This window comes from Phaethon aethereus (assembly GCF_964289735.1).
Source record: "Phaethon aethereus genome assembly, chromosome: 9".
Taxonomy (NCBI): Eukaryota; Metazoa; Chordata; class Aves; order Phaethontiformes; family Phaethontidae; genus Phaethon; species Phaethon aethereus.
The window spans coordinates 23,422,635-23,443,556 of NC_138585.1; the positions used below are offsets into that span (position 1 = coordinate 23,422,635).

Below are 20,922 nucleotides of genomic sequence, written 5' to 3' on the forward strand. Positions count from 1 at the left end.
GTAGCACGCAAAAAGAAAAAACAACTGGAGTAACCAGAGAGCTGTAAGAGGCCACTTCTACAGTACCAAAAATTCACCTGTCCCCATAACAGACGATTCATGGCGTTCAAGCCGCGTAGCCAGCTGCAGCCTGGGGCAGGCAGGCAGCAGTCTCAACACAGGAGCAAAGCTGCCGTCCCAGACTCCCATCTTTTGCAGCGCAGGTGGAGCACAGCGATCACAGAATCATAGAACAGTTTGGGCTGGAAGGGACCTTTAAAGGCCATCTAGTCCAACCCTCCTGCAGTGAGCAGGGACATCTCCAACTAGAGAAGGTTGCTCAGAGCCTCATCCAACCCTGACCTTGTCAGGTTGGATGTCCCGGTGTCGCGATGTCCCACAGAAGGTCCCCACGTGGCCCAGCATGGTGAGGGTGGGCTGACACATGGTGCCAGCAGGAGCATCCCCACTGCTGGGACACACCGTGGTGCTGCCGAGCTTGAGGCTGGGCTTGGCCCCCACCAGGACCCAGTATGCCACGGTGGCCACCAGCACCTCGTGGTTATACGTAGCCGTCATCACTTTTGGGAGTAATTAAGCCACGTAACGGACACTCGGAAGGTATCAGGTTCCTGCTGCTCTTCTGGCTGTATTAATAACTGGGACTAAAATAATGCAGGAAAACATAAAAGGGGGTAGAGCATCTCTGTTGTACAAAACAACTGGGATGGAAAAAGATTGCTATGGAGCAGTGGTGTTGGCAAAAGCAAAGATCTCCTTGGCCCCGAGGGCTCTCCCAGCGCTGGAGCCCAGCCAGAAACCAGCGCAGGGGCCCCTTTCGATTCCTCCATGCAGAGCACAACCCTCTTTCTTTGCTATTTCAATTAAAAGACATGTTGCAAGTGCTTTTCCTCTCTCTTGCAGCCGGGCCGCCAGCGCAGGAGGGAGCTGGGGCACAGGGATGCAGCTGCAGCCCTGAGCAGGCATTGCCAAAACCACCCGTGACCCACCTCCGTGGAGCCCCACACCAGCCATGAGTGGCTTCTTCTCGCGCCTGGACCCCCGGCGGGTGCCGTGGGGGGCGGCGGGCCATGCCCTGCGCACCCGCGTCCTGCGCACCAAGCCCGTAGAGTCGATGCTGGAGGGCACAGGGACCGCCACCGCCCAGGGTGCCAGGCTGGCCAAGGTCCTCACCACCCTCGACCTCATCTCCCTCGGCGTTGGGAGCTGCGTGGGCACTGGCATGTACGTGGTGTCTGGCCTGGTGGCCAAGGAGATGGCAGGGCCCGGGGTCATCGTTTCCTTCATCATCGCTGCCGTTGCCTCCATCTTGTCAGGTGAGTCATGTGGGGGGAGTTTTTGAGGAACACACCATCTCACGCATCCTCTGGCTCCATTCACAGGTGGACATGGGGCAGGACCCACGCTCAGCAGCACAAGCTACAAGGAGGCAGTGACTTCTCCATAGACTAAAATACCCTTTCACACTGGGCTTACCCAGCTCATGGGGTACACCGTCTCTTGTTGCCCAAATCCCAGACCAAACCTTGTAGCGGGAATCAACTAATTAAAATTAAAAATCAAGCATAATTACCCCAACAAACTGCTGACGGCTTCCCCAAGGATGGAGCCTGTGGTCAATGCATTTTAAAACACCAGTGAGACTTTTGCAATGCATGTCCCAGACAGAGATCACAGCCAAACCACAGCATGGGAGCAAGGGCACAACGTGGCTTGTGGGACCCTCTGTTTCAACAGGAAAGATATCGGTGGCTTGGGTAGCACCAGGGCCATCTGCTTTTGCTGTGGACATTGCTAGCAGTTAAACAATTCCCCAATTAGTTTTGGAGTTTATTTTATTGGCTCCTGTTCACTCAGGATCACTCTTTGAATTTCCAAACAAAACAAAGAAACCCCCAAAAACAAACGTGCAGAGAGGAATTACGTATTTTAGTGAAGAGCCGGTGAGTTCCATCTCCTCTGTAGGAACCCAGCTGAGCATATGGCTCGAGCTGCAGTTGCCACATGAAGCCAGTACTGCTGGCATTTGTCCTTTCCAGATCAGCGCTAACACGATGATGTGATGTTCCTGCTCTCCCTGCTCAGAGGGCTTTGCAAGCTGTGTCAGTCTGGTATCCAGCTTCTCTCCACGGGTTGGATAAGGAAACGTGAGTAAATGACAAAGGGCTTCGACAGAAGACAGGAAGAGCAAACACAGCAAAATGACCCAGCTCAGCTTTCCAAGTCTTCAGATTTTTGTAGGAGGAGGTGGAAGCACATCATGCTCTTTCCCTGGAGGCTGCAGTGCTGCTCCATGGAGATCCCACCGAAGTCCGTGCGAATTTGAGCCAGAGGCACAGCACGAGGAGGAGTGTCACGCTCTCCCCAAAGCCGTACCAGGGAAAGAGCCCGATGATGTTGGCTGGCACCACCACCACCAGTCCTGCCTCGCCGCTCCCCAGTTACACCCCAGTGACAAGGCAGCTTGGGTACATTTACCACTGGTTCAGCCCAGAACAAGAGCTGAGAGCGTGCAATGAGATCCGATGCTTGTTTGAGATCCCAGTGCAACAAATGAACCCAACTGCCCATTTTTTAACCGGGGTGGTAGATAACGTAATGTCTTTATCCTTTCCCACTGCCCGCTTTCTTTCCTCTGCGAGGGTTTCGCTGGCCGTGATGCAAACCAAGAGCAAACAGAGCCTGGGCGGGTCTCATCTAAAAAAACCACACTGTCCTCCAAAAGGGGCTTTTTCACCCCAGATGCGAGCCTTGCCCCGCAGCGGGGAGCTCCTCCCCCCTTCGCCCACGGGAGCCCGCGCTGCTTCCTGCTCGGCTTTCATCTCTCCTTGCTTTTGTAGCCCTGGGAAAGTGTTGTGTGAAGGATGCAGTGTTTTGATAGTCTCCTTGGCCGCTTCCTCACTTCATTGTCGACGCTGCCGTTGTTTATAAGGGCAATGCTTTTTTGGCAAGAAAAGCCGAGCAGGGGTTGGGGAGCCGGAGGGGCTCACGAGGGGACATGATCTCAGCTCTCTCATCGCACTCGCGCCCGGCGCTGCGCTCAGGCAGGTGTGCATGGGCAGATATGAAGGAGCTAGATGGGGCCGCCGGATCCCCTGCTTTCCCTTGATGTAGTGAAGATCACAGTCAGATTCCACTGCCTGCAAAGTGAGCCCAGGAGGGTTTTGGCTATAAAATGTCCCTTCCAGAAAGTCATTTGGCTGCCCCGGGTGACAGCTGTGGGGAAGCCCCACCGGGCAGGTCCTGCTGGTGGGAGATCCCTCCATGCTGTTTAGCCTGGTTTCAGACAGGGGTTTTTCTGATTTCATGCACCCAACAAGTTCCAGTTCTGCCTCCCCCTAGGTTTAAGCAACACGTGCCCCATCAGGGTACTTACAGACATAGTAGAATTGATTAAACTGATAAATTAAATGAATCTCATTCTCTCACTGGAAGACCTTTTATTCAGCTCTCAAACAGAAATATTTGCCCAGCTTCCCTCCACAAAGCCTCCAGTGCAGGGGACACCACAGGCTCCATCCATCATTTGCGACCCCCAGGATTCCCCATTCTCACCCCCATGTCTAACCAAAACCCCTTCGTGGCAAAAATCAGCAGTTAGTATCTTACCCAACCCCATTACCCTCTCCGCAGCCTTTTCCACCAGCTGTTGCTTGTCCCTTTGGTGGTTGGAGCATATTGGTTTCAGAGCCCGTTGCCATGCTCTTACCTGGTGCCGATGCAGGAACAGGCTCAGCAACAGCTGGGATGGACGCCGGAGCAGGGGAGAGCTGAGCATGTGCCCCAGGTGCTGCCCGGCTGCAGGACAAGGGCTGGGATGAGGGGCTCCGGCTGCAGCTGGTCATGAGCTGCTTGGGCGGTGCTGGAGAGATGGGAATTGTTTTTCTAAGAAAGCTTTATTTATGGAGCCACCTTTTATATATCTGCACACAGTGATCATGAAACACAACAGACAGGCTCAGCGGCTTCCTGAAAATAGGAGTTTGCTGTATATCTGCCTCAATACATTGGCTGTTCTTGGTTAGCGAATCATAGAATCGTAGAAACTTTGCGTTGGAAGGGACCTTTAAAGGTCATCTAGTCCAACCCCCCTGCAGTGAGCAGGGACATCCCCAACCAGACCAGGTTGCTCAGAGCCCCATCCAGCCTGACCTGGAATGTTTCCAGGGATGGGGCATCTACCACCTCTCTGGGCAACCTGGGCCAGGGTTTCATCACTCTCATGGTGAAGAATTTCTTCCTCAGATCTAGTCTAAATCTGCCTTCTTTTAGTTTAAAACCATCACCCCTTGTCCTATTGCTACAGGCCCTGCTAAAATGTCCATCCCCACCTTTCTCCTCAGCCCCTCTCAGCCCTGGCAGCTGCAGGAAGGTCTCCCTGGAGCCTTCTCTGCTCCAGGCTGAGCCCCCCAGCTCTCCCAGCCTGTCCTCCCAACAGAGCTGTTCCAGCCCTCGGAGCATCGCTGGGGCCTCCTCTGGCCCCGCTCCAGCAGGTCCGTGTCTCTCCTGTGCCGAGGGCTCCAGAGCTGGATGCAGCACTGCAGGGGGGTCTCCCCAGAGCGGGGCAGAGAGGCAGAATCCCCCCCCCCCTCACCCCGCTGGCCACGCTGCTTTGGGGACAGCCCAGGATACTGCATGCTATGATACAAGTAGTTTATTTTCTTAATATGAGGTGATACCTAATGCAGATATCTACAACATGTTGCTATATGCAATGCATAGTGAAAGATTACTCTTCTATTTTGGGATCCTAGTAAAGAAATTGAAAACTCGAACATTTTATGCATATTAATGTCTTTGCCATTATCATTCTGTATCAATAACAATCCTCTTTAAGCCTTATCTTGTCATGGGCTAAAAGTAGAGCTGCCTCCAAGAAAGATTATATGATTTTTAAGGCCATCAAAGAGATAAACTAGATACTTGTCCCCATCAGAGCACCTGTTTCATAAATCATTCAGGCCTGTAGTTATCCGTGAATGTCTCACCTTTGCCGAGTGCATGTATTTTTAATCAGTTTTGAATAATGACTGTCTGTAGGGCTGGATGAGGGGGATGTCTTGCTGCTCCTGCAGTTGGGCTTGCTTTACAGACATCAAGTTTTGAAGAGTCCCATTGCGAAGCACTGCCAGCATTGTGCATGTAATTTAAACAGTGAACGGCACATAAAAATCCTCCAGTACCAAGAAAAGAAGCACCACCAAATTCAGCTTAGGGATTCAATAATTCAGTGTTTGTACTGTGTAAAAACTCCACTTACAGTTAGAGCGGTGACCTCATAATGTTTTTATAAATTATTCATTCCTTTATATTGAACTGATTGCAAATTTGAAGCAATTATTATCTTCTAAACAGCGAATAAGAGTTGATAAAGAACTCAGTAATTACTACATGTTTACACAACTATAATATGTCCCTAGCCCATTAATCCATATGAGCTGAACAGGGGTCTTCGCGGCAGGAGCTTGATCGGTGTTAAACACGCAGGATGCAGTGCACAATTCCAGCACTTGTTCTGACTAATATTTGGGGAATTTATGACTACGTCCATCCACTCATTTTAAATAAAAGGTAATGGTTGTTTTAAGACAGCAATGTGTCAGGGTCAGGTTTTTATTGAAAAGTATACTGTCATAGTAAGGATAACTTACTATCTCAACTTACAAACTTACTAAAGTAACTCCTTTCCATACACAAGGAGTTTGGAAAGTATTAAAGTCCACTGAAATCTCCTCCCAAACAGTTCCAGTTAAGTGCTTCTTTTTGCTTTTCTTTTCTTCTTCTACAAAGTTAGTTTTGCAATTATTCTTCAGAATGAGACTTACATATAACATTTTAATGTGTTAAAATAACTTATGTTCCCTATATAAGGTGTCTTCAAACTCCTCTTGCATGGGTAGGAATGAGAGCAGGAGTGATCAGGACAGTGCTTGTGCCTGGCTCTGCGTAGCAATAACCCAAGAGAGGCGTTTGGAGATCGCACCGTAGAGGCAGGGAGAGGTGTAGCCTTGTGTGAGCCCTCCTGCAGCACCTTGCTCTAGGATGAGGCTGGGCAACACTGATCCAGCATCCCATGCAACATCTATAGCCATCCCTGACATCCTTGTGCCCAAACAGTGTCCTCTGACAGCTCTCACTGTGACCACCTTTCCCTGATTTCTGCAGCCAAAAGCACTGGGAGCCTGTCAGTATATTGGTATCACAAATACAACATTTGAGGGAAATACTCTCGGCAATAATCGTATTATGGTGTCACTGTTGGATGGGGAAGAAGCGGTATCTATCACCATCAAAGCACTGCAGGGAAACAGTGCTCCAAGGACTGCACCACCAGCACTGCCCAGTTCTGCTCCCTGTGCCTGGATTTCCCCCCAGCTTTGGTGTGCGGCTGTGGGGGCTGCAGCTGGCCATGCTGGAGGGTCCCACATCAGGGCGCAGTGGTGAGAAGGCTCTTCTACAACAGGCTGTAAAGATTTGGGCAGTTTGAACTGTGTATGCTCAAAAATATTCCGTGACAGCTTGATTTTAATGGGAAAACGGGCGGCTTTTTAAGCCAAGCGACTAGGGAGGGAGGATCACCATGGGCCCCTGCGATGCCTCTGGGCTCCTGATGCTGACTACAGCCCCGGGGCACCTCCTGGCACCTCCAGAGAGGTGGGACGAAGGCAGTGTTACTTTTTGCTTTTCCAAGCACATTTTCCTAATGTTGCTTCGTATTTTTCTAAACAGGCGTTTGCTACGCTGAGTTTGGCGTGCGGGTCCCCAAGACCACGGGCTCCGCTTACACCTACAGCTACGTGACGGTGGGAGAGTTCGTGGCGTTCTTCATCGGCTGGAACCTCATCCTGGAGTACCTGATCGGCACGGCCGCGGGCGCCAGCGCCCTCAGCAGCATGTTCGACTCGCTGGCCAACCACACCATCAGCCGTTGGATGATCAACAGCGTTGGGACGTTGAACGGCCTAGGTGCGTCACGCCGTGCATAGCTACCTGCATTAATTAGGGCCTGAAAAGTAATTGGAAGCTTGCCAGAAGTCAGACATGGTTATTAGGCTTCATTCATTATTTACCATCCGTCTGCCTCTGGTACTTTGCCTTTGCAGGCTGGTTGACAGACAGGATTTGGGGGGATGGGGTACACGATACTTTGAGCCCCTTCGGGATGAACTGACATTTAGCAGAATAAGCACTCAAAAAAACTTGTCGGATGTCAGAGCCTAACGACAGTGCAGGAGCACTCCACCCAGTGCAAGCACTCTGCTCGGTCCCATTAAAGCACACGCAGAGCCTTGTTAGAGAGGACAAGCTGGTGTCTGCAGTCCTGCCGTGTAGAAACTCAGGGCTGTGATGGTCCTGTATGACCAGCAGTTCCAGCAACAGTCCACAGTTCCTACCAGTAAGTAAAACAGCTAGCTGTCCTGTACCTGTATCATAAAAACTTAATGTTTGATGGATTTTTAGTCAGTACTTGGCAGATACATGTTAGGCAAACCAGGACCTGACCATTTGTTTGCTGCCCTCCCCAAACTCCTAACAGTGTCTTGAGGCATCAGGATTTATCACCTTAATAAAACAGCTTTGGCTAGCGGAGGCAGGGGCATCTGGAGACCACTTTTGCAATGAGATCAAAGAGTTCTGCAAAGCCGCAGGGTCTGAAAAGCTTTTTTAAAAGCCCTTAGAGAGTTTCTGGAGATGCTGTCGACAGCTATGGATGGAGAGTGACACACCTCTTCTCTCTTACCCAGGGAAAGGAGAGGAGTCATACCCAGACCTTCTTGCTCTGGTCATTGCCGTCATGGTCACTATCATCGTGGCCATGGGGGTGAAGAACTCGGTGGGGCTGAACAACGTGCTCAACATCATTAACCTGGCAGTCTGGATCTTCATCATGATTGCTGGTCTCTTCTATATCAAAGGTGACAACTGGTCTGAAGGGCAATTCCTGCCATTTGGATGGCCGGGGGTAAGTCCAGGGCACATGGAGGGACACGCAGCACCTAAGTGGTGCCACCCACCCATGACACATTCAGCTTTGCTCATGGTATATGCACCCTACTTCCACTGCACTCTCCAAATCTCGACTCTGCCAAACCCACCTGTGCTTTGGCCAGGGACCTCCAACTTCCACCACTGCAGGCTTGGATACAGACCTCCTTGTTCCACCAAACCCAAAGGGTACAGCAATGCTTTGCCCATGTCTCCTGCCAGCTCTTAGAATAAACTCAGAACTTTTCCAAAATGGCTTCCTGGAGAGCCAAACTCCACGTGAAAGTGTACACCAGGAAATGCCACTAATTGCCAGGCCATGGAGCAAAATGCAGCGGTCACCCAAGACAGGGCGCTCGGGAGGAGCTGGCGCAGCCTCTGCGGAGGGGGAGATACTTGTGTTGGCTGGTTTTCAACAGCAATGTTCTCAAGCATTTGTTTTGAGCACTTCATAATGCCACCTGCCAGTACTTATTTTATGGATGTTCCCTCAAATCTTACTGAGAATTTGGACATATTTGGCTTTTTTAGCTTGCTTGCACTGGTTTTTATCCAAGGATGAAAAGAGACTGAAAATATCTCAGCTGGCCTAAACCCAAGATAATTTCTCAGATTTACACTGCTTGACTCCATCAGTGTTTTGTGCAGAAAAATAAGCAAGAAAGTAAAGTAAATCAAGAATCTTGATTATTGAAAGGGTCCCAAGCTGCCATGCCGCCCCTGCACCTCCCTTCAGTAAATCAATACCTCTGCCAGAGAACAACAGTGAGGAGAAGAGCACTGAGTCTCATCTGAGAGCAGAGGTCATATTTACCTTTGGATTGTGCTTGGCTTTTTTTGCCATACAATAGGAAGGAAAAAGAGCAAATAGAAAATAGCTGTTGTTTTCTAATTCAACCCACCAAATACATAGCAAAAATACACAGTTTTAAAAGATACGTATCTGAAGCACATCAAAATCAATAGGGTCTTCCCATTGTTTTTGGCTGGTTGTTTTTCTCCCAAATTGTTTCTAAAGGTAAATCCACCGTAGCACAAGCATGAGATCCCCGGGATCATAGGGAATACTTTAAAAAGGTAACTACAGGTAGTCCCCCGAAATAGGTGAATTTTACTGTCTGCTCCATCGTTAGACAACTAGGATGACAGAGGTGTGATGGACACGTGGTACCCAGCTAGCTAACTAGATGTATGCGAGCATTTTACAACTGCAAATTAGCTCACTCACAGCCACACAGTCTTTAGCCTGCTTCAGCGTTTCTTTCCTATAAATGTCCTTGCTAATATTGTATATTTTTTTAAATCACATTAAAAAAATAACTAAACAGTACAAATAATTCCTCATCCAAGTGCTCGAACGTGTGCTCCTAACCTGTCTGCAGCTTCCAAGCAAAACAGAGGTTGTTTGCAAAGCGGCACACATCTGACTGTTGCTGCTCCCTTCTGCTTCCTCCGCTCGCCGGTCCTGCTGCCGCGTGAGACATCTTGCTAAGATAGAATGTATAAATATGCTCCAAATACCTACTAGTGTAAGCAGATTTGGGGTGGAGTAGTGTGAAAGCAAACCTGAAATTGGTTAATGGTTTATTCTGTCGCTGCCAGGGTCTCCCAGCAGATTCGGGCACCGTGTGGGCACAGGTTTGTGGTGCACCACAAGTGAACCGCAGATGCCTCCAGTGACTGGAGGCGGCACGTTGAAATCTTTTCCCCAGACCAGATCACTTGGGTTAAGGGTATTCCCAGGGCCAGTCCCCAGACGGGAACACCAAACTTGAGGCGCGCACTCCCTGACCTGCCCCACTCACCCTTTAGCTCAGACAAGGCAGAACTGGGCTCCTTCATTTTTGCTCAGTTCCCTCTCCCTGGTTGGGTGCCAGTGTCCCTCCTGGCACTGAGATACTCCGTCCTCCACGCAGGTGCTCAAAGGGGCTGCGACGTGTTTCTATGCCTTCATCGGCTTCGACATCATCGCTACCACAGGAGAAGAGGCGAAGAGTCCCAACACCTCCATCCCCTATGCCATCACGGCCTCGCTCGTCACGTGCTTGACAGCATATGTGTCCGTAAGTACTAGCTACACATACATACATGTACATAAATATATATGTATGCATACATATATATAAAAAAATATATTTAGCGTGTCCCTCCTGGGCATCTGCGTGGCTCCTCTCCCCATGAGCCAGGGTGCCAGTCTGACCCTTGGACAAGGCCCCTTTTTTGGTGGGAAATGGGACATCAGCTGCGTTTCCGTGTGACTGCAGTGCCCTGCCGAGGCTCTCCTCGGCCCCAGCCCAGTTTGTCCCCAGGCTTCTGTCACCCTGCCGAGATCCTTCTGCCGGCTGCAGGGAGATGGTGGCAGCTGTTTTTTTCCCTGTGCTTCATCCTCATCCGCAGCTATTTTCACATCCAGAAGTGCAGCAAAGCGGAAGGAGCAGCAGCACTGCAGCAGCCTTTCTCTGAGTTTTTGGGAAAAGCAGCACTGCCTCTGCCGGAGATGTGGGAGAGAGTCCATGTGAGGGGGAGGATGGTCAGGGATGGCCATGCAAAAGACGTGGCAGCAGCAAAGTCCAGCTGCTCCGCACCCCAATAAATGCGTCTCTGTACTCAGGGATTTTCCCCATAAAAGAGCAAAATTGAGTCATGAAGGAGAAAAAAATATTGTTCTGATTGTTCCAAGGAAATTCACCCTCTGCCTCTCCGGCAGCGTGGTGGGCTTCCCTCAGAACAAATTTCTCTTTGGCTCAAATAAATTAGAATGTTCCCCCAGTCAAAGCCATCTTGAGTTTGCCGTTGTCCCATGGGAAGTGCATGACACCGGCGGCACTGTCCCCACACAGGAACGTGGCTGAGGAGAGTGTTACTAGCCCCACCAAGTCCCACCAGCCTCCTGCGTCACCACCACAGCACGGTTCCAGGAGTCACTTCATTGCCTTCAGATGGCAGAGACTGGGGCCCCACAGTCCCCTGGATTAACCACTCCACAGCAAAGTGCATCCAGGCCAAACTCCAGCATTTTACATCCCCTCCACAGGGGACATAGGGATACAACCCAAATCAGACTTGAAATTTTTTGGTTTACCACCTTTGAGCAGCAGCCCCCGCACCCTGTGAGTCCCCAGCAGCCCCCGGAGCTGCTGCTGACACCCGTGTCCTGCTCCTCTCACCTTCCCCAGGTGAGCATCATCCTCACGCTGATGGTGCCCTACGATGCCATCGACACCGAGTCCCCATTGATGGAAATGTTTGTGGCCCATGGCTTCTATGCAGCCAAGTTCATCGTTGCCATTGGGTCCGTGGCCGGCCTGACCGTCAGCTTGCTGGGCTCCCTCTTCCCAATGCCAAGAGTCATTTATGCCATGGCTGGTGATGGGCTGCTCTTCAGGTCAGTCATGCCCATGCTGGCATTTAATTTTGTCCCCGTGGGACCCGGAGGGGAGGTGTGCTGGGGGCACGGGGGGCTGTCCTGTGCCCCGACAGCCCGGTGCCATCACTGCAGGGAGCAGTGGGCAGGCACAGACTCGGTGCTTGCAGAATGGTGCAGAATGCACCAAAATCCTGGGGGGAAAAAATCAGGAGGGGTCTATGCAAAAGTTTCTCATTTGGTGCTGGTACCTAGAGATTCAGATTATGGGAGGATGACTGTTTAATTCAAGAGTTACTTGCAAAGGAGAGCAGCTTATATGCATAAAGTCTTGGCACTTATTTACAAGTGTCAAAGTGCCCATTTCAGAGCTGGTTAGACCTAGATCTAACTCCACATCCAGCCTCAGCAGTATTTTCAGGTTCCACCTGTCGGGAATCTAAGCTCCGAAAAGCAACAGGAGCTGATGGGATCACAGCTCTGAGCCTGGCCCCTCCAGCCAGGTAAGGGTTATTTCAACAGGGAACTGCTGCGATCTATAATTTTAACTTTCTGCAACTGTTTTGCTCTCCAGATTTTTGTCCCACATCAGTTCTTACACGGAAACTCCCGTAGTGGCTTGTATCGTTTCCGGATTCCTCGCAGCATTACTCTCCTTGCTGGTCAGCCTGCGGGACCTGATAGAAATGATGTCCATCGGCACGCTGCTCGCCTACACGCTGGTCTCTGTCTGCGTCCTGCTCCTCCGCTACCAGCCCGAGAGCGACATCGACGGCTTTGTCAAATTCCTCTCCGAGGAGCACACCAAGAAGAAGGAGGGCATCCTGGCCGACTGCGAGAAGGAAGCTTGCTCCCCGGGGAGCGAAGGAGAAGAGTTCGCCGGCCCACCAACCAACACGTGCGGGGCAAAAAATCTGCCATCGCTGGGGGATAATGAGATGCTAATTGGGAAATCCGATAAATCCACCTACAACGTGAATCACCCCAATTACGGCACAGTCGATATGACCTCAGGGATAGAGGCAGATGAGTCTGAGAACATCTACCTCATCAAGCTGAAGAAGTTGATCGGCCCTCGCTACTACACGATGCGAATCCATCTCGGACTGCCGGGGAAAATGGACCGCCCCACGGTGGCCACCGGCCACACGGTCACCACCTGCGTGCTCCTGCTCTTCGTCCTGATGTTCATCTTCTGCTCCTTCATCATTTTTGGGGCAGACTATATCTATGAGCAGAGCTGGTGGGCTGTCCTCCTCGTCGTGCTGATGATCTTGCTCATCATTTTGCTGGTGTTTGTGATCTTGCAGCAACCAGAAAACCCCAAGAAGCTGCCCTACATGGCACCTTGCCTGCCCTTCGTTCCTGCCTTTGCTATGCTGGTGAATATCTATCTCATGCTGAAGCTCTCCACAGTCACGTGGATCCGGTTTGCCGTCTGGTGTTTTGTGGGTGAGTCCCAGATTAATTTATTGTAATTTTTTAACTGACACTCTTTTGAAAGGGTGTTACTTCCCTAATTAGAGTGCTTAGGCTGATGCTCCTTCAGCTGGGACATACCCAATGCTTTGCATTTGCCTCTTGTCATCCTGAAGTTCTGAGAAACCTCGATTAATCAAGCACCTGAACCACAACTAAATGGAAAATTACATCTCCAGAAAATGTCAGTTTGATAGAAGTAAACTGCTCCATGCAAAGGTGACTGTTTTGATGAGTCTTTTGATGCAAAGTGGGTGGATTCTGGAAATTGCCTCTTTCTACTTCACCCACTTGAGCTCTTTAAGCAGCCCACACCAAAATCTCAGCACTGTGTTTCCAAAGCCCAGAGCTGCCCAACCCCAAGAGCCTTGGGAGAGACAGAGCCAAGGAATCTGTGGACTGTATCTCCTTTTCGTGGTCTAAGTCCTTAACTTTGTGGCAGGGGGATCTTGGGACTCACAGGCTCCATTATGGTCTGTTTTTTGCCAAATTTAGGCTTCCTGGCACATAGCCAGGAGCCTGGCATGTCCACGGTTTCCCTTGCTTTACATTGCAACCCATTTATTCCACAAACCCAAGAGAAAAAGAGCAGCTGTCATAGCTCCTCCTGAAGGCTCCCAAGTCTGGACTATAGAGAACTGAAGCAACAAGACAATATCAAAGCCAAGGACTCTTTACAGAGAAATAATAACCCTGTGGGTTAACATATATATTGCAGCAGCCCACAGAAGCCCCAGTTGCAGACAACAGACCCTGGGCATGGTGCCAGCACCCAAAAGGGCCATCTCTGGCCAAGCATCCCACCAGCAGCCCTCCCCTTTGGGAGCAGGGTTCAGGGTCCTGGGTTGAGAGGGAGAAGGTGGTGCAGAAAGAGAATGAGAACTGATGCAAAGGTCATAGTCAGCTGCCACCTCCTCTAAAGGCAGGAATCACCTTTCCTGGAGGAGGGGTGGGCAGGCACAGGCCACCACACAGGGCTCACCAGCCTTTGTGCTTTTCTCAGGTGCCTCCCAATATTTGTAGATGTTTGACCTAGGTTGGCAGAACCAGGAGATGACATGAACAGACCTTGAATCTCCGTGTGGCATCTCAGAGACATTAGAGTAGTCTCATGGTTTCCATCCTTCAGGGGTAGGTTTCTACCACCTTTTTTCCTCCATTTTGCCGCTCTCTTTTTTGCTTCAGGATGAGGACGGCAGTTATCCCGAATCAGTCCTGCACAACTGAGGTCCCATAGCAAAGCTCCATCTCTGAGAGTCCCCTAACCTCAAGCCGAGCCATTGGGCAGCAGCTGCCACATGCATTCTTTAGGTTGGAGGAGACATGCTCAATGCTTTTTTGGCCCTCAAAGGTAACAGGTGAAGCTGCAGACCGAGGGAAAGCCCTTCCACCTGAAAGCAAAGTGACTCCAAAGCATCAATTCAATCCACTGTGATTAAATACTTTCCCCTGTGGGTACATCTAATACCTCTTCAGCTGCCAGCAATGGCAATGAGTCAGTTAAACCACTCCATTAATTTGTGGTGGACTCCTCCAGTCCCATCCATAACTGCTCGCCTGATGGGAGAAGCACATCCCATTTTTTTGCTGGCAGAGATGTGCAGCCCTGACGCACAGACTCTGGATTTAACTTCACAAGCAGTCCCTCATAGTCAACCCGTGGCGTGTGGAGAAGTCTGGGTTTCTCTATGCACACGTCTGAGGTAGGTTAATCCCAGGATCCGTTGGAAATTAGATGTCTAGATACATTTGCTTCAGGAGGAAGCATTGGCGCAGGAAGGTGAGATCAGGTAGGGCTAGAGGGGGAATTTGAAATGAAACTTCTGAGGAGAGAAGGACAGGATTTCAGAGATGTTTTAATACCAGATACACTCATCCTGACAACCCTGGGGCACATGTGGCTGCAAGCCCAGCAGGAGAAAGACTGAGCATAAGAAAACTCCAGAGAGAAAAAGGCAGCCGGGAGGGGGACAGGGTGGAGGTGCGGGTTTTGGGCACCGGGAGCCTCCACGCGTCTGCTGAGAGCTGCTGTCCCACCGAAGCTGCAGATGGCACAGTCGCGTGGCCAGCAGCATTCCAGCTGATGTTTAAAACATAGACCCCTCGGGTCACAGTTGGCAGCCTGGAAACACGAACTCCTGGGCTTTGAAGAGCAGACATCAACTACAGCGTACGCTGGCTTAAATAATATAGGTATATTTACACACACTTAACCCTCACCAGCTGGCTCCAGCCCGGCGCTGGCTGGCAGGATGCTGGTGGTGAGCTGGGCTGGATCCCTGACCCACCTTGATGTGGGTTTCAGGGGGCAAGTGCTATTCTGGGGCATAGCACGACTTTAGCAATGTTTTAGCCAGGATCCCAGGGCCAGTGCGGGTGTCCGGGGTTCAACCCTCTCCCTCTCACCTGCCGCAGGTCTGCTTATCTACTTTGGCTACGGGATGTGGAACAGCACGCTGGAGATCAGTGCCCGAGAGGAGGCCCTCCACCAGAGCACCTACCAGCGCTATGATGTGGACGTCGACCCCTTCTCCATGGACGACAGCTTCTCCTATGCCACCGAGGGCGAGGGCTACCCGGGCTGGGGTCCCTCCGAGGACAAGGGCTTCTCATACCAGCAAATGGCAGGAGCAAAGGAAAGCCATCGGACAAGTGGCAGGTCGAAAAGCAAAGGCAGGCACAAACCGCCCTCAGAGGCTCTCATCGCCAACGACGAGTTGGACTACTCGCCTGAGTAGCAGTGCGGGCAGCGGGGCGCCGGGCCACCCGGTCGATCGGCAAGGGTCCCCATGGCTGCCTCATCCCGTCCCGTCCTCCCCGGGTCCTCTGCCACCACCCTGCTCACCTCCGGTCCTCGGGACACGCTCCGTGATTGCCGTTGACCACGAACCAAACACACCCGTGACCTGTCCTGGCTCCACCGATCGGGTCCCACTGGTGAATGCCAGCCGATCCCTCAGCACCGGTTAATCTCCCGCACTGGCCGCACCGATGGAGGTGGTGGAGTGGGAGATGTGCCAAACTGGGAGGGCATTGAGAGGTGGAAGGAGCCGTATAAGGGGATGAGACAACTTGTCCCAGGGGAATGTCCACCCAACAGCCACAGCGGTGAGATGCCACTCTTACATTTTTGGCACTTTCTTAGCACATGTGTTTTCTTTCTTTGAACCACCTAGAAGTGATATCTGAGCCAGAGTGACAGACGAGTATGTAGGTACGAAATGGAGATGGACAAACCCCTTTCAAAGGAGTAGCTCAGAGGTGGATCCAGGGATGTTGGTCCCATCACACAGCATCTCCATGGCCTTGCTCTGGCACAAAGGCACTCTGTGCCCACAGCAATGCGACCTCCGTGTCCGTCCACACACCCTGAATCCAAGCGTCCCAAATACTGGGATTCAAAAGTAGCCCGTGTCTCAATCAATCCTTGAAATCCCAGCACAGCCAAACATCCCAAATCTGCGGTTGGGAGCCTGGTCCTATTTCTGGTCACATGAGGGCTGCCACCCATTCTTGGCTCAACTCACCTTGTGCAAATGGTCAGCGAAGACCCCATGCCATTTCTCTGAGCATCACCGGTCGGAGACTGGTCGCTCTTCCCACCACATCATGTCTTCTACAAAAAAGACTGCACCGAAATTCCCTCACTGCGGTGGGCACATTTCAGCGCTCGCTCTGGCCTCGGTGCTTCAGGGATGCATCCGTGCCCCCCCGAAATAGCAACGTCCATGGGTCAGACACGTCTTGGCAGGGCTGGGCTACGCATGACAAGCGGAGAGGACTCGGCTACTGAAATCTCCCTCCCCGCTGCCGTCTCTACCTTGTACCGTTTTCTATGTTTCTGACCCCAGCTTAGTGGATGCTGTGTGAAAAAACACTGAAACGCTGCTCATTCTATAAATGCCCATATTTCAGTTTGAAAGTTCCCTGCCGCCAGCATCTCCGCAGCACCGTCGGCGGTGATGAGGTTTGGTCGCAGCCACCGTCCCCGCCCAGCACAGACAACAGCTACACTGCTGAGTCAGCATTTAGCAGCAGGTCCGGTTCTGGAGCCCATCACCAACATGCTTAGTTTAAAACACTGCAATGGAGGAACACCTTTTTGAATAAATAATAACTGAGGAAGCACGCCATCAGACCGTGACACCCATCCTCCTCCCAGCTGCCAAAGGTTGCGACCAGATCAATCCCTGGGGCTCTCCTGGAGCAGCCCAGACCGACCCCCCAGCACCAGGGGCTGCTGCTGGCATCCCAGGGGACAATTTAACATCGGTGGGGGCATGGGACAGGATTTCCAATGTGTGATGCTGAGAACCGTTAACACTTTGGTTCACTGGATGAGGTCCTGCCCCCCCAAAACACAGCGCAGAGCCTGCCCCGCACACTTTGTGGGCAAGCAGGCTGGTGGGTGCAGAGGGTACCTGGACCCACACCCGTCCCCATCACCCCTGGGACTCGAGGGCTCAAGGGAGAGGCTCTGTGGCTGCAAAAGTTTCCCACCCGCAGCTCCTGTCCCAAATGGTCACAAGCGACAGTTCTTTTCCCCGTGGAGAAGAGCATCTGATTCTGCAGATCGTAACCCGGAGCACCCCGGGCAAGCCAAGGGAAGCCTGGCCTCCGCGAGGGCTTCAAGATGGGAGCGATGTGGATTTGTGGATGGCAAAAGGACCCATAAGCTTCACATGCCCTCCTGCTGCCTGCCCCTACCACGCTTCTACAAGCAGAAATCCTGAGTGTGTCCCACCAAAAAGCTGTTTGCCATTGCACACCACTTGCGGGCCAGTTCGGGAAACCTTTCTGGTGGTGCCGAGCGCCTCTCACCAAGGAGTCACCTCTCGCTCGCACTTGGTGGCTCGCGTCCTCGATGCCTTAGAATTGCCCAGGAGAGATGGCACCTCGCAGGCCTGGCTTTACATTTTCAGGGAGAAAGATCGATGCTATTTTCCTACCAGCTCTTGTACTATACCATATCTGAGGTAGTCATCTTTGTCCTGCTTCCGCACGGTGTTGAGGCATCCAACACCAACCGACCCACAAACTCATGCCCATGTACCCTGCCGAATCGAGGCCTGTTACTCCTTTTGCAGCCTTAATCTCTTGCTACAGAGCAGTTGCCAGTACCGGTGTCTGTCGTCATGTCCGCTCTAGTTGTGCCGTATAAGTTGATGAGGACTTGATCCCTTGCTCTTTGGCATCTGTAGGAGCCCCTCCATTGGATCCACGCATCAAGTGAAGCCCTTCGGCTGCTCATGTTCCTGTTCATCCATCCTCTTTCCCCTTCCCAGGGAAGCGCCGGGGAAGGACGGCTGCGCCATGTCCCCGGGAGCGCCGGGAAACAGCGCTGGATGCCACGGCACGTCTGGCGTGGACAGGCTGCCATTAGCCCTCGCCGCGGTGGTGGGTGGGAGCCATACCCTCCTCCCGAGCCCACCACATCCCACCTCATATTGGTGCGCAAGGAGAAGGCGGCCGAGCTGCAGGCCGGGGCTTGCCTGGGTCCCCCCACCCTGCTCCGAGCGGCAGTGCCTGCGGGACATGCGGGAGCTCCGTTTGGGAGCTCGTGTGCCTTGTAGCAGGCGTTGGGGTCTTCAGTGGGCACAAGCAAAAGCTGCAAAAGCCAAAACCTTCAGGCGTGTCCATCACCTCTGGGCACCGCTGGCCCTGGGAGGTGGTTTTGGGTGCCGGGAGAAGGTGCAAGCGCTTGTGTTGCTGTACACCCGAGATCCAGCCCTTCCCTCTGGGTCCCCTCAGGGAGGTTCTCACAGCCCTGACCCATCGGGAGGACACAGGCAGCACGGTACCACCCCACTCCCACCACCAGCGAGAGGCACACGGACCCCCCGCGCCTGGCCGCCCTCCACAGGGCACGCACCCTGCGGCACCCAACGCATGATACGGCCGGAGCATAAATACCTCAAACCTTCCAGACCGACTCTGTAAGGTCTCAGTCCCTCCACAAATTCACTCCGCAGGATTATGACGCGCGGTTACGAGGCCCAGCACGCTGGCATCCTCCACGTGGCGGAGAAATCACGCCCCGAACACCACGGGATGTTGTAAATCCGGCTTGTAAATGACCTTCACTTCATTTTGTTCGGTCTTTCTGATGCATATCTTGCTTTTTTTGCAGATGGTACTTTCTGGTGTAACAATTCTCTGCAGTTCTGGTATGAAATTGGTGTATTTGTTAAAAAAAGTTTGTTCTATTAATTTTTAATTTTTTTTTGTGGTTTCCAAAAGCCCATTGGTGCATTGTACAATGGGGTCTTGTAGTGTGTCACGAGAAAGAAAAAAAAATATGCAGATACGTTATGGAGTGATTTTTATTTTCAAATGACTGTGTTGTTGACAACTATACATATAATATATATATTATCAAGATACTAAGAAAAAAAGATAAATTTACCAAAATCTGTATATTTTAATAAATGCATAAAGCTTTATTGTGTGCCTTTACATTTAAAAATCAAACAGGAACTAATGGATTTTTAAAGCAAGTCAGAGACAAATGTGTCTTAGTATCAGTTTCCATAGTAATGTAAATCTTTTAAATGAAAGACTAAACCAAAAAAGAAAAAAATAAAAATTTCCCATATAAATTTTGTTTAGCCAATCAGTGGCTGAAGGTCTGATATTTTTTCAGCGCTAAATTGAAGCTGGAGATGAACAAATCTTGCCTTAAGAAGCGCTTCAAATTTTCCTTTGTAGAAGTTCCATTTCAACGGGCTGACTTTGGTATTTACTTGCACTTTTGTGAAGAAAAAAACACTTATCACTTCACACAATTAAAAAAAAAAAAAAAAAGAAAAAAACCTGAAGCAAATGACCGCAGGTTCCTGCGAAGCCCCAGCGAGCGCCGACACCTTCCCGTCTGCTCGTGGTGCCTTTCCCTGGGGTAACCGGGGTGTCCCGGCACCGTCACCCCCCTGCACGGGCACCAGGGCCGCGGGGAGGCAGGCATTGCTCGCAGAGCCACGACCGCCTCTCCCCTTCAGGGTGCTCAGGGCCACCGGTGTCCCCTCCCTGCCGTTATTCCTATTATTTGGGGAACGGGGAGGCTGCCGGGGCGCTCCCCGTGATGGGGAGCTATAGCTGCTGCCGGGGGGGCCAGGGAGGGCTCCACTGGGGCATCAGAGACCACCGCCTCCACGCCGGGGCGACCACCAGAGCTCACACTCACCGCTCCACAGCTGATGCTAGGCATGGCACGGAGCAGTTTTTCCATTCAGGAGGGTTATATTTGACTGTCTTTTGATGCTTCTGGTCAGCAAACGAGCACCAAAAGCCTTTGAAAGGCAACAGCACCATGGCCAACCCAGCCTGGGAGAACCCTGCGGGGCAGCAGGGTGTTTTGGGAGGGCACAGAGCAGGTATTTCAGGTTTGATCCTTTAAAAACTAGAAAAGTTTAATGTTTTTCGAGCTTCCTGCAAACACTTCCCCTCTGCAGTGCCAGCACTAAGATCACGTCCCATTCTGGGCCCCATCTTCTCACGCCTCACGGTTGTAGATGTCCGTTTTCTCTGTGGCTGCTCCAGGGTTGTTTTGCTTTGTTTGGATTTTTCTTCTCTTCCCTGAAATGAAGCTTCCTCCTTCCTCTGAACAGCTTGCCCAGAGCCTTTTAAGGGTGGGATTTGGGATCGGCCGCCGGTAACCTGTGACCATGGGCAGGGCGAGCAGAGCCCCAGCACCAGCCCCTGCCGAGGGTCCCCAGCCCCACGTGCCTGAAGATGTCCAATGGCAGCCCCATGGTGCGGGCAGCAAAAAACCCCTAAGCGCTGCCTGGCGGGCTCGTTCCTCCTTGGGTCATGCACCACTGCCCGGGCCCTCCAGCAGCACCAACACCTTGCCAAAAAAACCCCCTCAAGCATCTCAGACGGGTTTTCCCGTGCTTTCCCCTCCCATTTTGTTCCAGGGCCGTCTGCGGGGCAGCGTTCCAGCAGCTTTCTGCTCTGAGGTCTCCCACGCCGCTGTCGGCCCCGGGGTTAACCGGCAGAGCCGGCAGAGCCGCCGCTCGGCTGAAGCCACGGGCACACAGCACACAACACACAAGCCCCAGGCAGCCTGCACAAGCTGGCACGCCTGTGCGCCGCCC

The 20,922-nt window shown here is 51.9% G+C and overlaps 1 protein-coding gene across 1 annotated transcript; it reads left to right on the top strand.

Moving 5' to 3' along the window:
* Window positions 1-983: 983 nt before the first annotated feature.
* On the top strand, window positions 984-15,567 carry SLC7A14 (solute carrier family 7 member 14; the record flags this gene model as incomplete). The annotated part of the gene is made up of 7 exons (XM_082003633.1): window positions 984-1,316; window positions 6,730-6,966; window positions 7,746-7,963; window positions 9,903-10,049; window positions 11,163-11,371; window positions 11,925-12,802; window positions 15,245-15,567. The coding sequence occupies exons 1-7, from the start codon at window positions 1,013-1,015 to the stop codon at window positions 15,565-15,567; spliced, it is 2,316 nt and encodes a 771-aa protein (XP_081859759.1). The 5' UTR covers window positions 984-1,012.
* Window positions 15,568-20,922: the final 5,355 nt, after the last annotated feature.